The sequence below is a fragment of the Rhea americana genome, unplaced genomic scaffold (assembly GCF_003343005.1).
Source record: "Rhea americana isolate MKP2758 unplaced genomic scaffold, rheAme1 scaffold_215, whole genome shotgun sequence".
Lineage (NCBI taxonomy): Eukaryota > Metazoa > Chordata > Aves > Rheiformes > Rheidae > Rhea > Rhea americana.
This window is the reverse complement of record NW_028186305.1, coordinates 986,276-1,007,280: the sequence shown is the minus strand read 5'-3', so window position 1 is coordinate 1,007,280 and position 21,005 is coordinate 986,276. Positions and strand designations below refer to the sequence as shown.

At 46.8% G+C, this 21,005-nt stretch overlaps 2 protein-coding genes across 7 annotated transcripts in view; one reads left to right on the top strand and one right to left on the bottom strand.

The window, feature by feature from the left end:
* The window catches only part of GRHL3 (grainyhead like transcription factor 3), a 30,571-nt gene extending 27,476 nt beyond the window's left edge, over positions 1–3,095 (top strand). For all 3 annotated transcript variants that reach the window (XM_085305043.1, XM_085305044.1, XM_085305045.1), the window contains one exon: positions 2,201–3,095. In XM_085305043.1, the coding sequence (XP_085161169.1) occupies positions 2,201–2,315 (115 nt within the window). In that variant the 3' untranslated portion in view covers positions 2,316–3,095. The remainder of the gene's footprint in view (positions 1–2,200) is intronic.
* STPG1 (sperm tail PG-rich repeat containing 1) lies at positions 2,498–20,969 on the bottom strand. Of its 4 annotated transcripts, none has more exons than XM_085305051.1 (9): positions 20,842–20,969; positions 19,917–20,332; positions 18,713–18,816; positions 15,049–15,150; positions 14,164–14,337; positions 11,204–11,315; positions 10,330–10,495; positions 8,731–8,921; positions 2,498–6,632 (listed from the first exon to the last, which is right to left on the bottom strand). In XM_085305051.1, exons 2-9 carry the CDS (start codon positions 19,975–19,977, stop codon positions 6,556–6,558), a joined length of 987 nt encoding a protein of 328 aa, XP_085161177.1. In that variant the 5' UTR covers positions 19,978–20,332; positions 20,842–20,969; the 3' UTR covers positions 2,498–6,555. The 4 variants fall into 4 exon arrangements, with proteins under 4 accessions (XP_085161177.1, XP_085161175.1, XP_085161178.1 ...); XM_085305049.1 differs by having other exon boundaries at positions 19,917–20,041; XM_085305052.1 differs by lacking the exon at positions 20,842–20,969 and adding an exon at positions 20,333–20,354 and having other exon boundaries at positions 19,917–20,041.
* Positions 20,970–21,005: the final 36 nt, after the last annotated feature.

The following is a 21,005-nucleotide window of genomic DNA, read 5'->3' as shown; positions in this document are numbered from 1 at the left end:
TGGAAAAACAATACAGGGCTTAGATTSCTAATCAACACTCCCTTGAATCTTCTGTGGTTGAGAAATCAGACGTAAACATGGTAGCAAGAGGCAAAACTCTGGCTTCCTGCGCTAAGATAGCCTGAGACAATTGAAACGCTGTGTAGCAAGGCTTTTAGTGATACCCACCCTTGGGTATCCTTGCTATCTCACTGCGGGCACCAGTCTGAGCATCTGGAGTGGCCAGACTCCCTAGGATCAAGGGAAAAGGCAGGCTCCTGCAGACAATCAGGGAGTAAGACCTCKTCACTGGGCACGTTGGGTACATAGAGCTCAGCAGGGCAGTAGCAGGTGCAGTGGGAGTTAGAGATGCAAGTGCTTTCTCCTGCGTTTTTAACTCGGCTGGCTGCTTTCTTGCCTCTGCTGATGGGCACCAGTTTTCTGGCTGAAATGGGTGACGTGTGTCACCTCCCAGCTGTAGGTGGCTGAGATGTGAGAGTCTACAGAGAGGTCCCAGCTCTCAGCCTAGGTCACCTGGGTTAAGGGTTGTGCAATGCAGCCCCGTGGGACGTGGCCACAAGCCTCCGCTGCCCAGGGCCACCCCGGGCAGCAGGGAGGTGGCTGCAGCTCTCTGCCTTGGGGACAGCTGAACTGCTAGGGGCGATCGGGGCGAACAGCTCCGCCGGAGCTGGCAGGATGCGATGGCCGAGTGTGCAGGGAGTGAACGTTTTCCCGTTGCCTCCAAGCAGCCCCAGCTCTGCTGCTGCCTGTTGCCGTTCGATTTAYGACTCATTAAAGAGCCCTGGGCAGTGCCAGACCCCACGTCTCAAGCCATGCCGTGCTGGATGAGACGCCCATCTCTGAGTGCTGAGCCTGCGCGGCGACTCACGCCCAGGACAGGCTGGCCACGATGGCAGCGCTCCYGCTCGCCCCCAAGAGAGGAGGGCGCGCTGGGCCGGGGCTCKCTCCCTGCACGYGCCTTGGCTGAGCGGGCAGGAGCCWTCGCTATAACCCGGGGTGGCTTCGCCCACCTCCAGGGCCTTCCCCGGAGGGAYGCCAGGACCCCCGGTCTGTGCCTGTGGAACTGTTAGAACTGGACTTACTAGATGCTCAACCTTTTCTTTCTCTCGTTTTTAGTCTTGGCTTCTGGAGCATTGAATAACTAATGGCATTGCCCCATTAATGACCCCAGCAGGGACCTAGAGGAGATGTGCTTTCCGCAAAGAAAGATMATTTGTTCTCTTTGTTTCTTCCAAACAGTTAAAAAATTCACATCTGATTTATGGAAACACAGTGGGGTGGTGGAAAACTGCCCCGTTAYTTCCGTTACAATAACGAGGCGCTCTCGCCTGGCAGAGAACCACAGCCTCAGGTTTAAATCAGCTGTTGAAATGTTTCCTTCTTCCCGTGTCTCCACGTAACTGATTCTTGGTCAGGGAAGCTGCAGCAGTCCGCAGGCAGTTTTGGAGGTGAGCCCTGGAGCAGCACAGCGAGGAACTTGCCATCGCTGCCCCGGCTGGCTCTGCACGTGGAGCCTGTGCGTGCTGCTCCCCGAGAGGGCTCCCAGGCCACGCCGAGGGCCCCTTCTGGAGTAGGGGAAGGGTGTCCTCTTTCAAACCAGTATCAGAAAAACACATCCCTAAAAGCATCCAGGAGAGAGTAAGCGAGCAATTGGAATGAGCAATTCTGCTCTAAATGCACGCTGTAATCCAGATTAATTTGCCTGTGCAGCAAGCACTGGGCCTGGACGTGTCCGAGGGTAGAACTGTGAAAAGCAGGATGTTCTTAGTGTTGTATCGTGGCTTTAATACCCTGAGCCCCACCGGTCGGGCAGGGYGGGCGCTGCAGCGTCTCCCTGCGCCTGGCCGCGGCTGTGGCTCCTGGGGCAGCCTGGCAGGGGCCGCTGAACGTAACGGCCGCCGCGCTCAGCTGGGGCGACCACGCACGCGACTGCTAACGGGGCGCTGATCCGCAGCGGGGCAGTAGTGGCCGTTCTAAACGGGAGGTTCGTGCAGAGACGTTTCGGATGACAGGCCACACGATCGTGCCACTGCCCCACGCCACGAGGCTTCGCCAGTGGCGTTATCCCTAGTTTGCAGCCGGGGGTCCTGAGGCCGGGTTGAGCCTGGCTCTGCAGCCAGAGCTCAGCCTTCCCGAGCAAGCTGCTTTGCGAGCCTTTAGCTGTGCCGTGTCTGAGCCAGCCTTTCTCCCCCTCCCGTAGGATCCTCGTGAACATGGACAACAACATCATCCAGCACTACAGCAACCACATGGCCTTTCTCCTAGACATGGTGGAAGCAGAGGACAAGATCCAGGTCATCCTCAAGGAGCTATAAAGAGCCGCAGGCAGCACTTACTGGGACTTCTCTCAAAGCCGGCAAGTTTGATCCGATAGAACTCAGCCTAGTGCCTCAACTTGTTGCCTTTACTTGAATACACTGCGTCTGGGGAGGGATTCGGCCACGCGGTGCCAGGCCGGAGACTACTTGGAAGATCTGTTAGCGATGTGAACATGAACTTCTCTCTGTTGAGTTTATTATTATTATTTTTTTATTTTATTTTATTTTATTCCCCTCTGGCAATGGGCCTGACCTTCTGTTTCACAGCTGGGAACGCAGCTACACTAACATGGCTGTCAGACAGAGCCCGGGCAGAGACGGGACTGCCTTTGCTTGCTGTTTGCCTTGGCCCGTGACTGATCCAACCATGGGCCTTGGCTTTCTCCCAAACCATCAGTCATGCAGAACCTTCAGACCGTTTTCAGTAGGGCTGAGCCCAGCTCCAAACGTCTCTCTGTCCACAGAGATTTTCACAGATACATTTAAAACTCGCTGTTGAACGGACACTGCCTCCTCCCGTGTTCCCCAAATGCCGTATCTCTGATTGTAAATACCATGAAGGCCTCTATAACCCTTGTTTATACATTTCTGATGTATTATTCCTTTTATATTTTATATATGTATAAATATACGTTGTTTTATATTTGACTCAGTACGGTGACACAGAACATTTCAAACACAGGCTGCTTCACATTTCTCCGTGAACTCCTTTTGTAACTGTGTTGTTGGTTTTCTTGTTTTGGATATTCCATAGCAATAAAGGTTCAAAGATGGGAAGTGGACGGTGTTCACCCAGCTCYGGAGGTTTGCGTTGTAAGGTCTCAGGAAGGAGTCCAGGCAGGGAGACAACCTCAGCAGCACACCAACGACTCACAGTTGTTTTTGATGCTTTTGATGTTAAACAGCATGTGACACCTGTCAGTTTAAACTACCCCTCCACGAAGGGGTGACAGCAGCTTAACTCCTCTCCTAGTCCTCCCCTCCTGCCAGCTGGGCTCTCCGTCCGGGTGCCGTGCAGTGCAGGCTGCTGCAGAYGTGCCGTCAGCGCGGTTTTATGTTCCACAGATTTGGTGAAATTTTAAGCAAGTCAAAAACAAATTTTCTGGTTTACTTCCACTAATCAAAAGACCAGCTCAGCCTTTGTTTTGGAGAGAGGTGGTGTTATCTGATAGCTGGTAAGGTACCTTGTCAGGTCCATGTCCTGCACCTCCTGCCTAGACAAACAGATTGAGACACAAGAGGGAGAGCTGGATGCTGCTGAGGGAGCTGCAAACTGGAGACAGGCAACCCCGCTCTGGTGCTACACGGAAGGAGTGAACATAACACACAAGATCACAGGAAACTGAGTTTCACTAGTTCCACTGCTCCCAGAACTAGGAGTGCAGGTGCAGATGCTTATCCTCTCTCAGGGATAACAGTTACCTTCCCCTCTTTCCTCCCTATGATCTCTCACGTCCTGAACTCCTCACACCTGCTGCCTCTCAGCTGCTGGTCCTTCACCCAGGTGTCTGCTGTGCTGGAAGTTGTCTGCAGCTGCGTCTTGTTAGGTAAAACAACACCAAGGGCAGTCCTGTATTTTCTCATTTATCTTTTGACCACTGAGAACTGAGGACTTCTCTCCTGCCTCTTCTTAAGCTTCGTGCTGTGCTTTTCCTGTCTGTGTTTACTGTAACCAGTAAATGGAGATGAGCTTTACTCCCACTGGATGGGGGGGGTGGTGGTGAAGTTTTGAAATAGATTGGGTTGGTGAATTGTAGATTACTTAAGTGTTGTTATTGTGATGAGAAGGGCCTCTAAGATGAAGCTCAGATAAATCTGGTGGCTTATCAACCTTTGAAGATCTCCCACTGCTCTGCCTGGCCTCTTSTCTTCATATTGTAAACTCCTTCTTCAGCAGAATTTCTCTGATTCAGAGTGTTAGCTCCACAAGGCTTCACTTACAGTTTAATTACAGTGGAATTTCAGCTCCAATTAAAGAAAATGCATACCAAGAATCGCTCTGAAACTGCACATACTTTTAGAATTGATGGCTGGGCTAGTGRCTCTGAAACCTACTGGTGCCTCAGCAGTCTGCCAGATCCCATGGTGCACCAGTTGGGCAGAGAGGCCCTGCTCCTCTAATGGAGACACCTTCAGCAAGACCTCAAGCTCTGAGCATCCTGCCCTGAGCTGCCTCCACAGGCTGGAGCCTGAGGAGGGGGACTGACCCTGCCTGACAAGTGCCAGCTGCGAAGGTAAGAGGAGAAGGTAGGTAGATCAGGAGGAGGCTAATGTGCTACTCCCTCTCCAGGATAGAGGGGAGGCTACAGAAGAGAAAACGGGGATAGCAGTTAATTGTCCTGATGTTGGTGGGTAACCTTGACCTAGTTGCTTTAAACTTCTACCTTAGCAGTTCCTTCACCTGCCTGCTGAAGGCTTGGGCAGAAAGCCTCTCTGTGAAAGAAGGAAACTGAGAGGTTCAGCCTACCAAAAGGCAGTGGAGGCCTTGCATGCCATTTTCTCATTCCCCACCTTCTTGTCCAAGCTAGGGACYTTCCCCTGAGACTGGGCAGCACCTTGCACATGGGGTGGAGAGGCCTAGAACACAAGGAATTGGTGCAAACAGCAAAGGGACAGAGATGGGGGCATCTGCCAGCTTGCTCTAGGTTTTTTTGCCTCAAAGAGTATCAGGGCAAGCTCTTGGAGCTTCCTGCAAATGCTAATGCTCTCTCCAAAGGAGGTGCCATTGCCCCAGCAGAGGCTGGGACTCTTGAGGATACCCATGAGTGGTGGAGCTCAAGGAGATGGCAGCTTGCTGCTTGGCTTGCTCTGGGATTGGCCTCTGGGGTGCAGCACAGATGTGGGAGGGCTGTGAATAACTTTGTTGTTCTATTTTGCGCATGCAGTATTATCTTGGTGATCACCTATCACTTTGTTAGTTGCTCTAAATGTCTTATTAGGGGACTATGTAAGCGCAGTTAGTGCTATTCACCTGATTCTCTTCTCAGTTACACCATGTAATTCCATGTAGTAGCGTTATTCCCAATCTTACACCAGCAAGAGTCATGTCACGGGAGACTTCAGGTCATTTGCAATCAAAGGACAACAATAATGAGTCTTGTTTGAATTTTATACTGGCTATGAACCCGTCCTAAGTTGCAAGGTGGAAACTGCCCTGGCTGGAGTTGTACTTGTCTACACCACGCAAATTACTTTCCTTTCTRTTCGTGGGGTGGAGGCAGAGAACCAGGTGCTATTTCTGTCCAAGTTCTGGGTAAGCCTGACTGTCAGATTTCAGATCACGGTAACTTCCTGGCGTGGGGAAACGCCAGTTGATTCACACCAGCGTAAAAGCAGACACAGTCACCGCCCCCTGCTACCCCTGCCGAGGGTGGGCGTTCTGCTGACTGGCTCAGTATCGCTCATCCCTTCCAGCAAAGGCGAGTTGCTGTAGAGGTTGCGTAAACCAGAGCTCCCAAATATGCGAATGCATTCTTGACTCTTTGCCCGGAGCCCACCAGCTCCTTTTGAAGATTAAGATAGGAGTGATGAAGGCGATTCACCTTTGACTGAACAAAGGTCGTGTGAAAGTATGAACCCACTTGTGTTTTGTAAAGGGCTCACGCTGACAAACGAGAGAAGCTTCCTCTGGAGCAGCCTCTGCTCTGGACAGTCAGCAGCTGGTTTGTGCTGACTCGAGTCAGAAAGGTTCACGTCCACTGGCTTGTAAAACGTACCTGGCGGGTGCAGGGGGGAGGGTGCCTGGGCACCCGCGTGCACCCGCATTGTGAACATATGACGCGCGTTCCACGTGGGCCTGGTGCTTCAGCTGCCCCGAGGCCTGATGCTGTGTGGCAAACGCAAGCGTCCGTCCTCTGAATGAGCACAGCAGAAGTGTAGGATTTGCCCGCGTTGCTCTTCTCACGCCCCTGCCTCCCTTCTTGCGGTAGCAGCTACCAGGGACTATTTTCTTTTCAGTTTATTAGACAACAGCCCAAGGGGGGTGGGTTGCAACTTTCATTAATTGTATTAATTATTCACCACCAGCTAAACTGGAAGCTTTCAAGTCAACTTCAGCTAATGATCATCTTCCAATATACAGTGTGTTCTGAGTACTGCTATTAGCTGCTGAACTATGAGGCAGCCAGCCCTGGCAAGCCTCATAGGACAGGACCACTTACTGTGAGTAAAGCGTGTGCTTTGCAGAGTTTAAAAGTCCTGTCTGTGGAACTTCCCTCTGGTGTCTGGGCTCTCCTGCTCACAGCACTGGGACCCACTTGCTATCATAATTGTAGATGAAGGAATCCTTCTCGAGGGTTCTGGGCGAATAAGCACCTACAATGAAAAAGATGCATTTAAAAAAAAAGAGAAATATAGCACTCCATAAGCTGAGTTTTGYAAGAGCTCTGGTATCCACAGTGCTGGGAGGAGGGCTCTGCCATTTGGTTGTACAAATAACACCCAGTTTCTTTGTCTTTACCCATGCTTATTCATTCCTTGCATCACCACCCAAGCAGCTCTGAGAACCTCAGTGTGTGGTGTAGTTCTCCACTGACATAATGGAAAAAGCAGCATCCTGTGTTTTGGTAGGACACCCACACACCACATCTGGAGATGTCCTGGCACTGTGATAGACACCAGAGAGGACCAAAGACAAGGGGGACTGAAACTCTTTCTGCATCTTCCTCACAATGTGGAAATTTTTCATGAGGTCTGTGAAGGGTCCCCACTGCTCTGCTTTCTCATCTTTCTCCTAGGTAATTCCTAAGACTGGTATAACTAAATTTGATTGAGACAGGTACCAAAACCCTCAGCCTGTGTGAATGTCCTCATATCTTCTTCTGGAAAGAGGTGTTGACCATAGAATTAGGGTTTAATGCTAACATTCGGTGTTCATGGACTTTGGCATGTTTACACAGTACATTACAAGTCTGGGATGTGAGCTGAATACAGCTCCAGAAAAGCACATTTGTGCTATTGCAAGGGCTCTGGAGAGACTGAGGGCACCAACATGTTCCCTAGCTGGGTTGTGGCTGATACAACTTCTGAAGMTGGGTAAATTCATTTGCTAGAAAGAATAGCAAAATTGCTATTATTTACTTTTCTAGCYCTATGGTAACCTCCCAGAAGGACTTAAGAATCTTAAAAGAAATAAATAAGGCAAGAAATATGAGTCTGATTGACTGAGAAAATATTGTTACTTATGCCTGGCACCAACCAGCCAACAGGTACAGAGGGACGTGTTCCACCCACGCTCAGCTGAGCCGTTCCTCCCCCCATGGCTGCCTCTGAATCTGTGCAGTAAAGAACCGGAGACAAAGGACAAAAGGAAAGACAAACACAGGGGGCTGCAGCAGAGYTTGTCCTCGCATCTGCCTCTCTATCATCAACGATAATGTCAGAGGGACATTTGGGCACACTTCCTCGCATGAGCCGCCCCTTTGCCATCAATGTAACAACTTGCACTGTGAGACTACTTGCACCAGTGAGGCAGTTTACCAGTCTGTCCAGTACGGACCAGTGCGCAGCAACTGCAGCAAAACATGTTGCTGTAGGTCAGTATGGTGTGTTTAACCCATTCCTCTGTGAGGGTTGGTCCCTCCTCACCCTTCACCACGCGTTTCCTGATTACAAGCTACTAGACACGTTTCTTCTTTCAGGTTTATGTCTGGAAACCCTTGGGGAAGCCCATGGAGGAGAGAACAGCCAGAGTGGTATAAAGCCAAGGAGACTGTGCTGAGATGCTCTGCAACATTGCTCTCTGGCTGGGATATGGAGCCTTTCTCTACTGTAACAAGATGCACTTTCTTTCCCTCTCTCCTTGCAACTGCTCTTTTTTACCAAAACAGTAAAATATCCCAGGTGAAATGTCTGTTGTACCCACAAGCAGAACTGTGTGATAGTTCTACATATGCACTGTAACTCACAGAACCTGTTTGTCAAACATGCTGACAGTCAGTTATATTTTAATGGCCTTCACATTGCAAACATGCTTTTTCAATCTTGCCCTTAAAAATAATATTATAAAATATGGATCAGCAAGTCAGAAAGAAGTGGCAGTTGACTATATAGCCCTGCTTCTGCCATGTTGCTCCTGGATGGCTCTTTGGAGATCATTTAGCCTAGATACGCGAAGATACTGGCCCATCTAAAGGTGTCAGGAAACACCACAGTCTGATCTCGTAAGGATTTAGACATTTGGTGCCCATCATAAACCCACCGTCCCCAGTTCACAGAAGATCCTACATGCTCTGTCCTGCTGAGCTGAGGTGCATTCTGGAAATGGTGTCTATGCGTCTGCGTGCCTCTGCAGATGGGCTCTCCTACYTTCTGTGCATTGCTTCCTTCCTGTTGAGTGCGCAATAGCGCTGAATAGTCACTTCTGCAAGGTGTTTTGTTGTCTCTGGTAGTGAAGAACAATTTTCATTTTTACCTGGCCCAGGGGAATGTTCCTGTGATCCTCTCCCTGCCCATCGCCCTGTATTTGACACGAACACAGCGCTCGAGCAGTCCTGCTTTGGAGACCCTTTGTAATCCACAAGGTCATACTGCCCAGGCCCAGGCAGAGGGGGGTCTTTACTGGCTGGGATGGCTGGAGCAGAGAGAGTCAAGTAGAATTTCTGCCTGTCAAGAGAGGAGAGACTTGAGAAACTTGTCCTGAATTGATGGGATTTTAATGTCTGGAAATAAAGGCTGTGGTTTCTATTAAGTGCCCTGGGGAGGTGGATGCTTAAAGGTCCTAAGCCAAAATCTTTGAGAAGTAAACTGGGCATAAAAGGGTCCAATTGCAGTGCTACAGAAGGCTTTATTTACTGCAAAATACGAGACTTACCAGTTATCCAGACCCTGCCCTGTTTTTGCAGAGTTCTGGCTGCTCAGCTACTCCAGAGCAAGATAGCACTGAAGCCAAGACAGCGATGCAGCTGGGAGTTCCTCCCATTCTCTCCCACTGATTGAACGGGAGAGGGCAGAGGCTCTAACCTCAGCAGATGGGCGTGGGGCATTTTGGTGTTTTCAGACAGAGCAGACTGGTGATGTTCTCGCCTCATATTTAATTTGCCCTTTCCTCTAGCCCCCTACCTTATCAAATGCCATTTGACGTTGCTTCTATCTCTGCCTACAGTTTCCCACTCTTTTTACAAAGCCCCTGTYGTAAGATACAACTGCTGAGAGATGTAGTAAAGATACACCTGTTGGGTAAGGAGAGCCGTGGGCTTTCTCATGTTCTCATTCTTTTGCATGGTTAGGAATTTATTGTTGATCTTAATCTTAGGCCAGGCAAAGTCAGTGCATGGTGACAATAAATATACTTGAACAATTTGCTGAGAGGCAGATTTATTTGTCTTCTCATACGATACCAAGGGAGAAGAGGGCTGGAGAAAGGGAGTTTCCTTTCATGCYTTTAATCCCTTGGAAACAAGGAGTAGAATGGGATACTTAGGAATGGCAGTTCTAGCTTGAAGGAAGTACTTGAAAATTTTGCAAGCTGCTTTCAAGCTCTARTTCCCAACCTTAGCAGAGGCTGAGGAAATGCCCTTTTTTATTTTCCCCAACAAGTCTGCTGAGATGCTATTCAATTGTTCCCTGTTCAGTTGTTCCCAGATTTGGGGTTCTGGGGCTGAGTTTAGGCACTGGCAACACAAAAGAAACACAGCTAGTGCTCAAAGCTGCTGCCTGGGATATGAGTGCTGCAGGGTCTTTTTCCAGATCACATGTGCTCTGTAAAATGGGGATAAGAAATTACCTCTACATCATATGGGTGGTGCAGTATTTAATTACTGTTTGTAAATGTCTGAGAGATCCTATGATAAAGGTACCTCTGATACACTGCTCCAGGGTGTTATCAACCCACACTCCCCTTCAAGGCAATGCACCATGACACTTCCATTTCTGAGCCAGTTCCCGTAAACCCTTGGCAATAACTGCCCATATTGGACTGTGTTATATAGTGGGACACTGTGGGATTCCTCTGCTATTTGAGGTATTTTCATATGTCCTATAAAAGTGGCGTGTCATTCAGAGCTGGACTTACCTGAAAGGAGTTTTCTTTGCTGCTTTGGTAGGTTTATGCGGCTGATAGGTTGCAGGCTCTGTAATGAATCTGTCCATCTTTGTTACACAGGGGGCCTTTGATTTGAAGCAAGAGGTTATACTTTTGGGAGACACCTTGATGGGGGAATCAGTGATGTTGTACTGACCTAAAAACAAACAGGAAAAGGAYGTAAATACCAAACAATACCAAACATTGGCACTGAGCAATGCGAGTGCATCAGTCAGTGAATGTAATAGAAGGAAAAAGAACCAGTATAACAGGATTATGCAGGGAAATCATTTCTAGATTTTAAAAAGTGCTGTCTGGGCAGTGCTTATTTCGAGGGACATCRATAAGGCAACACTAAACTTTGTCCTGAGCACAGGAGTAAATGGAGATATTAGCAATTTTAAAGAATCAAACAGGAGGAGAACTCACATGTGGGATAACTTGTAAGATAGGTTACAAAGCTAGGAGCTCTCACACGCCAGGTCTAAACCTCACTAGGCAATGGGCCAGGAGCAGACTTCTTTTGCTGCTGCAGTACTGTAGAGCACAGTATATTATGCACTAATGTAGCTTCTCCTGAAGCCTCTGGTATTTATATGGAGCTGTAGGGTGTTCCAGTGATTCTTTATGGCTACTCAAAAYGATCAGAATGGTGTCCGGATGGGTGTCTCAGCAGAGATTCAAAGGGGACTACCCACAGCTCTCGGAAGGGAGACTCACTAGTGCCCTGACACCTGCTGAAACTCAGTGTGCCTTAAGAAGCCCCGAGTGACGCAAATCTGTGTGTGATGATGCTCTGCACCCCCACAGGATCAGACCCAGAATCACCAGCAACATCTGTCCTACCAGCTCAAGACTCACTTACATGGAGAAGGCCATTTTCCATTTTTTTCCAAATTTAATCCTCTGGCGGTTTTGGACACAAACACGGCATGAGCAGAAACATTGTTGCTTTGCTTGAAGAAATCCATAGAGGTCTGTTTTAGAAAAAGGGCCTGTGAATACCTTTGAATTGACTTGTGAGTAATTACCAACAAAGAAAAACCTACATTTAAAATCCAGCTGTCTCCCTTGTGAATGATTCTAATGATACAGCTGTAGGCAGTATTAGGGCCAAAATTTGGGAGCTTTTACCAATTGTAGGTAGGTCTCTTTGCGACTGCCCACGCATGTAAAAGTTGCATTTACTCAACAACAGTTGCTGAGGACTGGAAACTCTTGCAGAAAATGTGGCTTTGTGTGTTTAACCGCTGTCTCCAGACTTCTCCCATGTCAGCTCTACCTAAATGGCTGGCTTCATTCAAGCCACTGACTGAGCCCAAAATTTGAGGTGACATTGCCATGACACCAAAGGGCCCTCTGCATGACAGCACCTGAAAACCTCTGCAGAGCAAAGGAAAGACCCTCTAGGTTCCCAAGATAAAGTCTAACCTCCTGGCACATGCTCCAGCATATAAAGTGATTTATTGATATCTGTGCTGAAATTGTTTGTTTTTCTAAGCATATTATAGTTAGGGAAGGTCTTAAAAACATCTGATAGTCAAGGTTAATTCACTGATATAAATGGAAGAGTCCAGCTAAAGCACAAGAGTGAGGAGATAGCAAGAAGACACTGGATAAGATTCAAACACGAAAGACTGACCTATTTTCCCTGTTTTCTTATTTTTCCTATGTTAAGCTGAAGAAATGCCTACAAAAGTCATGACAATTAGGTGGTTTCATTTTAACATTGGGTTTGGTCTCAGAATGAAGACAGCTTAGAGGACAGCTTGAGAGACTGTTTTCCTGTTGCTCAGTATTTTTTTTCCAATATTTGTTAATTTTCAGCTGTCGCTGCCTCAAGGGCAAACCCTTCAGTTCTTAGAAGTTTCTTTTTGCCTGAGTAAGAGCTGTGACCATGTAAAAACTACAGGTTTTGGCCTTCTCTTTCCTCTCAGATGTCTCTCTGTCTATAGTCATAAATTATCAGGCACTGACATCTTTTAAATAGATAGTTTCCTGTTCTGCTGCTTGTAGGTTAGATATTATCTCCTACAGTAAATCATGAGTCAGTGATTAATACAAGAAGGCCGTTCCCAGAAGCAAATTCTTACACTGTTAAAAATAATATGATGCGAATCCATTATACTATGATATAGAAAATAATTATGGCCTGCAAACTAGCTTAATCAACTCAGAACATGCTGGGGCAGATACTCAGGCAGAGTGAGTCATCATAAGAAAGTTCACAGTCTTAGTGTTTAGGTGTACRACAGAGAACATGATTACCCCATGTCAGCTGAGTCTCAGTAACTCTGTATATGTGCTCTTTGCACACCCAAATTGTGAGATAAGMCATGATTGTCTAAAACACCTTTGCTGGTGTTTAAACTACATCAAATTAATTTATAAAAGCATGAATTGCTTCAAGAACATATATGCAGCCAGGGAAGATCTCTCAGCTATGAGTGGCAAGCTCATTATTAARCTTATTAAATTGTGTTGTCTTCATTCTGTATTAAGCAGCTATGCAAAGTCATCAAATGTTACAAAGACTCAACATGTTTTACCTCACCACACAGTGGATGTAACTTCATTGAGTTGTAAGCTAAAAGGAAAAGGCTTACTAGAAAGTGGGTGCCATYTAAAAGGAAGAGAGAGACACTAGTCGAGCAGTCATGCTGTGCAGAAGAAGAAAAAGCTCTCTCAAGAGTAACAAAATAATCCAAAAGTAATCACAGCTATAACAGGACACCATTGAAGGGATAGGGAAGTTAATTAGCAGCGTGTATATTATTATTAATTATCTGATAACTGCTAATAACACTTTGTGTTTTGTTAAGATCTTCCATTTCAGTATCTCAAAATACACAGTGAATTCCTGTGCACTAAAGCTTACAACACCCCAGTGAGGCTGGTCACCATGGCATGGGTGGAGAGCATCAGGCACAGAACAGTTAAGTGACTTATACAAGAGTGAATCAGCAGGTGGTTCAGGAACTGAACCTGAGGGCTAAGTCCTCAGCTGATATGAAGTGGCACAGCTCCACAGCAAGTGGAAGGGCACAGTCAATTACATCAGTTGTACATACGCAGTCTTGATTTCCAGCTTAGAGGTTGAACCTCAAAACCTAGTACCTGTTAAAGATGTGAAACTCTATTGATCTGGACCACTTTAGCAAAAGTCCCCTATAACCAACTAACACAAGTAGGATTTCTGGGATGAAAATTCATGGGGTGCTATGCGGTCTTTCAGTATGAAAGCCAATAATGTGGCAACAAGGACAGAGGTTGCTGCAGTCCTGGGTCAGAGGTGTGTTCTCGTTCCCTTGGTACTGAAGACTTATTGCCCCATATGTGCTCAAGACTTCCAACAAGCTGGGGTACATTTGCAGCACAGAGGTGAGACTGCAGATCATGCAGAAATACCTGAGCCAGCTTCACGCTTGTTGTCTTAGATACTGATGCCAAGCTGGCTGCAGCYGCACAAACCTATGAACAGTCGGACGTGGGATAAGTACTTGGTGGGCTAGTTCATGCCARGCTTTGGGCTATTCTGAGAGCTGTACCCAAACTAGCTAGGTTAAGGCTATCACCAGTGTCTTCTGAGGTACAATCACACCCTTGTTCACTGCTTAGCTAGGACGGCGTGAGCYGTGCCTGCTGCAGTCAAGTATGTGCTGCGTGTGAATATGTGGGACCGAGCCAATGATAACCAATAGGCCTGTCTCATTCTAGTCYATGCTGGATTACACCAGAACAATCACTTTCATATATATCTCCGTACTTCTCAAAGCATTACATATTAGCTATGCCCTCTATGTCCCTGACCACAACCCTCCTTACGTGGTATTGACCAGGTGCTGGCGTGGGGATTTTCTCAATCTTCCTAGCAATGGGTTGTTGAAACATGCTGGAGTTTCCCGTGCTGAAGTCTTGCTTGGATTGAAAACATGACGGGATCCTGTAGGCATTTGCAGCTGGATAGTTGGCGATTTTGGTGCATGCAATGCGTGCAACCTGGAAGCAGAGGGAGCAAGGAAGCTGTCAGTAGCTGAATGGGAAAGAAATTGGGAAATAACTGAGGCCTGGAATTTACTGAACGTAATTTTTAAGGACAAATCACCTTTTGCATTTTAAAGACAGCAGAAACTGTGCTGCAAGTTCTATGGGATGAAATAGGGGGGTCAATTTTTTCAGCTACTAAATATTGTTGAGTTCTTCCTGGGGTGCAGGTGCTCATCAGCTTGCATAAGCTTTTTCACTTATGTCTTGTGTTAGAAGAGATCCTGAAGTTGTTCACTTTAGCTTCTTTCCAGCAGCCTGGTACAATATTTTAACTGAGTCCACAAACTGTGTGTATGGATCCTTCTCTACATCTTTGTATCTTACCAAGAGCTCTACCAATTTTGCTTAAAAGGGTTCATCCAAAATTAAAATGGCCACCCCRTGTGGAAATTGAATTTAAAAGGTAAGAGCACATGAAAAAGTAGCTTAGAATAGCTGTTGTAATTCAAGCTTAATTATAAATGTGTCTGTTAACAGTGAGAAATGATTCTTCTTCTGGGCTGGATTTTAGAAACAACTCCAATACAACATTAAGTATGTACCAAGACAAGGGCAACCAAGTAGGTTAAAGACCAGATCCATAGTCCACTGAAGTCAATACAAAGGCATTAGCTGACTTCGGAGACTTTGGAAATCAGTCTGAAGTAAACTGTTTCCTCTTACCAGGGAAGGAAAGTATCCAGTTCCCTTCTGAGACAAYGAGGTGCTGTTGCTCTCTGTAGACTGATGAGTGACGTTATAGAATCCTGGGCCTGGGGCTTCACTCTAGCAAGAGACATATTACACACAGTGACCAAGCCGCACTAGCTACCACCCTCCTGGGGCAGACGGACACAGGCACAGATGCACACTGTTGTTAATGGGATAGCTCCTTTCCTCACTAAGTCCATGCTCTTCACCTTTCTGAGCAAAGGCCAAAAAACACTATTTCTTTAAGGAGTAACTCTGAGAATAGTGTAGCTGGAACACGGTAATGGTCCATACAGTCATTCTCCTGGTTCTCAATGTCAAGGATAAGATATGTCAAGAAAAGGTGCAGAAGAGCACTCTACTGAGGCTCTTCATATGCATTTAAACATCTTTTAAACTTTGCTTGGTCTTACTGGTCCTTACAGCTGCAAGTTCCATAAATGAACTACTACCAATTTTTTATTATTATTATTTGTGTAACTGTTGCTCTCAACAGCTTTCATAGTAAATTAACCCTCCAGTCTACAAATGGAGAATGAACATTGTTTATATACTTACTTCCTTCTTTAAGGTTTAAATTTGTTCAATTTTAATTTTATGCTGATATTCTTCTGTTTCATATGATATGGGAGAAGCTCACTATGCCTTTTTAAAAAAAAATTATCTCACATACATTTCAAGCCAAGTCTTACTTGCTTCTTCTCTAAACTAAATCTTCAGTGTTTTCAGTCTTTATCAGCACTTTAATGATCATATCACATATTTCTAAATTGAGTGTATTTCTCCTGCAGCCRTTTTTTAGAGTTAGGGTGGCCACGAGTGAACACAATATTCCAGCTGAAGGTGTACTCACAACATATACAATGGCATTATTATATTTTCGGTATCCTTTTCCAACCCATCACTTTCACCATGAATTTTCTGTTTTAACTGTAATTGTGCATTAAGGTAGATGTTTTCATTGTTTCAAAATTATAATCTTTTAATGTAAGTCTCTAGTTGCATGAAAAGATGAGTATTTCTGAGTATGAGGAAGATCAAATTTCCCTGCTGTCTACAGGGCCTGGGACTGGGAGCCACAGCAAATCTAAAATCTCATCTGTAACACCTGAGTTGGACCTAATTAATTCAGCATGTGGGCAGAATGCATTATTTGTAGTCACCACACCTTTCCTGACTCTGTTCTTTTTTCAGGGCTTTTCAAAAAGAGAACTGGGTGGGATTCTATTTATAGAGCCAAATAAATCAAAACCAGCCTATGTCGTACATGACGACACCTCCAGTTTTTCAGGTGTGGTCCCATGAAGTGCTGAATGCCTTTGGTAAGATGATCTACCTCTGCCAATCCTAGAAAAAACAGTGCRATTTAGCAGATCTGGGATCATACAGGATGAAGGAGACAGCCCTTTACCAACAGGAACGTTAGATGATGCTGGTACGTAGGATGGAAAGAACTGAGGCTCCTGATCTTTGAGAGTATGCTACCATTATGTGACCTTCACTCATTGTCTTATCTGCCAGTTATGGGTGGAAAATATTTTGGACAGAAGCCCAGAAGTCACTGTTTCTGTTCTGATTATTTCAGAACTGGATTCAGACAGTGAACAGATGCCCCCCAAAACAGTGTGGGCATAACACTGGGGGAAAGAGAATATGCTTTGTGGGAATGAAGAAGAATACTCTTTACACCACAGTGGGTAGTGGAGAGGTGGTAAGAAAGTATTTTTGGCRTTATTCCACCCCTGCAAAGACACAAGGCTGAATGTAGAGATKTGACTGTGCAGAAGTCTGCAGGCTTGGACAGTGTCCCACACATGCCCTGCCCCTCACTCCTAGGCCCTGCCCCATACAGGGGAGTTACTACTTTGGCAGCATGTTTTTGATTAGCACCTTCCAGTACAGCACRTGTCAGGGAAACAACTACAGAGCCCTTCGCTCATCCCACTGTGTCCAGCTCTGGGTTTGGTATGCYCATCAGCACTTCAGTCTTGTTGAAAGTAATTAGGGACTAGACATCTCCATGTCCTTGGAAATTTATGTCCTGCTAAAGTGCTTGCAAATCTCTGTGCCCTTTGAATCTCATTCTGGTGAATATAAAAGGGCACTTGGTATGAAGCAAGTCTACCAAAAATACCTTGCAAACTCCAGTGTTCTGGTAGCCATAGGACTGTGTGAGTACACTGGTAAACTGGCACATTTACAAAAGTGGGTCAACTCACCTGTTAGGTATTTCAGGTCAGGTAGTGAGAAGCAAATAAACTTTTTACATTGCCTAAATTACAAGTGGATAAACTTTAGGTACTGGCATTTATCCCTGACTACTTTACTAAAGAAATGTGCTCCAAAATGGGTTGTGCTGAGGAGTCAAGTGTTTTGGTGAAGGAAACTAAGCAGTCCCAGAAAGGTGTAGTGTTAATGGAACTAATGCTTCCCCTCCCCTACCTGGTGCAGTAACTTTTCTCTAGGGATAAAGCTTAAGAAAGAATCAGCCAAGCCCTTGTGTAGCTTGTGGTTTGGCTTTCTGCCTGCTCTGCCCTTCAAGCAGGAAATTCTCAAAGGGAAGGGAGTGCTTTGTGAAGCTGCCTTAAGACTATGCCTCTTCTCTTTTAGTCAGAATTTAGCATCAGGTCACCTGGAACTCCTGGAAGCTGACCAGACAGACTGATGGCGCCTACAGGAGGTATTTAAGCAACTTCTCTACCTTGATCATTTTCCCTCATCTTTTGTCGTTTACATCCTTGATTGCTGTTATTCAATTCTGAGATAATATGCTCCTGATACCACTGAGATGAGAGAGACAAGCAAGGAGGAAGAGATCAAAGGAAGGAGAAGAAAGAGAAGATGCCAAAGGTGGAAGAAGAAAGATGCTGACTACTTCCCTGATTTACCTACTTTACCTATCTGGTACAGAAAGTAACAGAAATTCTGAATATACTTAATTTTCAGAGTCTGGGGATGACCACATAGCCACCAGACAGCAGGAGACTGACAGCAGGGGACAGGCATCCTCTTTTCACCAGCAGAGGAAGTAGCTTGAAAGCTGCATCCAGGAAGCACAGCAAGCTCTTGGCACCTGTGACTGCTTGCTGGACTTAAAGAGAAACCCTGCACAGTGCAGGCTGTGAAAGCAGTATGATTTTATAGTATCTTTYTGCTTCCCTCTGCTGGCCAGATAACAGATGTACCATTGTAATTCCTACAAACCAGAAAAGGACTGGGGTGAAGAACATCAAAAGATGGGAGAGGTCATATTCTGCTAACATTACACAAGCATAAGGCTGAATTAACTCTACTGATTTCCTTGAATTTGCTCCTGAATTTCAGAAGGGGTACAATATATATGTGTGGGTCCTAGAGAGCTCTGGAAGACTGGAAATGGGACCAGGGGCAAACCTGGGTGGGTGAGAGATGGGGAGAAGGTAAAGATAAGTGTACTRTACGTGGGGTAATTTCAAGGTTTAAACCAATAATATTGTTTTACCATTTTCACCATAGTTATAAGTTGTGACTGCAAAGCTAATTTAAGAACGTTGATCTGCACTTAGTTGCTATTCTTGGTTACAAGACAGGATTATTATGAGTTGCAAAGAAAAAAAATCAAAACAAAGACATAAACTTCAAACATTTTGTTACTCACCTGGTTATACTGAAATCTCTTTGATTGAGAATTAAACCCCCTTTTTTCTGAGTTTAAGACTAGCTTTGTATGGTATTTATAAGGACTGGAGGAAACCTTGAAACCTAAAAAGAACAGCCAGTAAAAAAAATCTGAATATGGAGATACAGGAAACATGTAATTGCAACACTAGCTTTCATATTAAATAAGATGCGAAAGTTAAAAGGCAAATAAAACATTAAKGCAGTAGTCAAGTCAAAAATTCAGCAGCCATTTCTGCATTTAATTTCCCTGTTTTATTTAAGAAGCAAAGGGAAAAAAAGCACTTTGAAGCACTTTAATGTTGATGAATGGGCTCTAAGGGTGACTCAGTGCAGTCAGATAACTTTTGTGGCACGTCTTCTCTTACAGAGTCAMGCATTTTAGCAACTCACTTCATGGGGCTGACCCTTCCTCAAACTGAACATCTGAAGAAAGGTGCTGAGTACCCATTGCTCCTGGAAAGCTCAGTCAGATGCTATCCTGCCCAGTGCATCCCAAGAGGCAGTGTGCTTGCAGGCCTGGACTCAAAGGCCTTGGCTTGGCCGTATTGCTGAGACAGAAGCTGCAAGTTTTTCAAATTGCGTTGTCTCTCAGACACGTCAGAAAAAAAACACTGGTGCCTCATCTACTCCAGACGTGCMGCTGCTGTGTCAACAGTGCAGCAATAGGAAATTTTAAATATAAGCTCAGTGAAAATGTGCAAATGTACTCATGCTTCTGAGGGAATGATGTACGTCTTGCGATAAGCTCTGCAATTAGTAGGAAGGGGAGACTGCAGGGGAGAGATCAGAGTAATTGCTAGAGAAAAGGCTCTCATGCTACAGTGCTGTTCTTTGGAAGGACAGAAGATGGTCAAGGCTACAGGGCAAGGGAGTAAACAAACTTTACACTGCCTTGAGAACTATAGGGTTATGATTTGATGGCATTTCTTAATCCCTCGGGCTGGTTTAACTGTCTCCAAGGAGAGCAATTCTGGACTTGGGCCCAAAACACCTTTAACTGGCCACGGATATAAACTGATCTGGATGTCACTTCCCCTGGTTTCATTAATGAATCCTTGCTCTKCTTTGGAAGAAAATTATTTGAATGGTTTGGCTGTTCCTTCTTCAGCTGTGAAATGATTGTTAAAGTGCAGCTGACACTCACTATACTGTACCGTTTGGTGCTTTTCCACTCAACATACCTTGTTTTCCTTCTGAACGTCCAAGAGCATCAGAGAAGAGGCTCTTATCACTGGTACCCATGCTAGAGAGCTATCACTGCAGCGCATTGGCTCTAACAACTCTGTGTAGCATCACCATTCTGTTTCTAAAACATCAATCAGATATTAACACACAGAGCGAGCCTAGAAGAACTGGACAGATGCTTTCACAGATGCAGTACTAAAACACCAATCATCACCTTCCTTTTCCTCATGAAAGATCTTTACACCTTTACAGTCCTACCGGACTCGGTGTTAAGAGCGGTGGGACTGCTGCCAGGTACACCCATCTTTGAGGGAGAGGAGACTGGGGGGTAGAGGGGCYACGGGAGGTGACTGCTGCCACCGGGGTGTATTTCGGAGAGGGAGAGGGGCTTCGCTAAAGCCCGTTCGCGCACCTAGAGGAAGAAACGGCGCCCGCCAGAGGACGTGGGGCCCCAGAGGCGGCGGCGGAGGGGCCTGGGCGCGTCGGTGCCTTTGCCTGCGCCAGGCCGCGGCSAGGAGCAGCCCCTTCGCGCCGGGCTCCTGCCGGGCCACCTCGAGCGCCAGCGCGCAGCGCTGCCCGCCAGGAACKGCGCCACCGGCCGAGGGGGCGGCGCGGGGCACGCCGGGAACGGCGCCACYGGCCGARGGGGGCGGCGCGGGGCACGCCGGGAGAAGCGCTGCAGCCCCCTCTCCCTTCCAGGTGAGGTGGCGCGGTGCACGCCGGGAACGCCGCTACCGGCCGAGGGGGCGGCGCGGTGCACGCCGGGAGAGGCACTGCCCCCAGGTGAGGCGGCGCGGTGCATGCCGGGAACGGCGCTACCGGCCCCGGGGAGCGGCGCGGTACGGTGCATGCCCGGGACAGGGCGCTGAGATCGGCCCCGCCTGCGTGAGGTGGAGCGGCGCACGGCGGGAGCGGCCTTACCTGCCCGGGTGGCTCAGGGCGCTCCGGCCCCGGMGGCAACGGCGGCTCCGGGAAACCGTACACCTGGTTGCCGCGACAACGGCCTAAACAGCTTTCCTCCAATCGCTTGGCCTGTTACATTCTACCTCAGGRGCGCGCCCAATCAGAGGCGAGTTTTCAGAGCC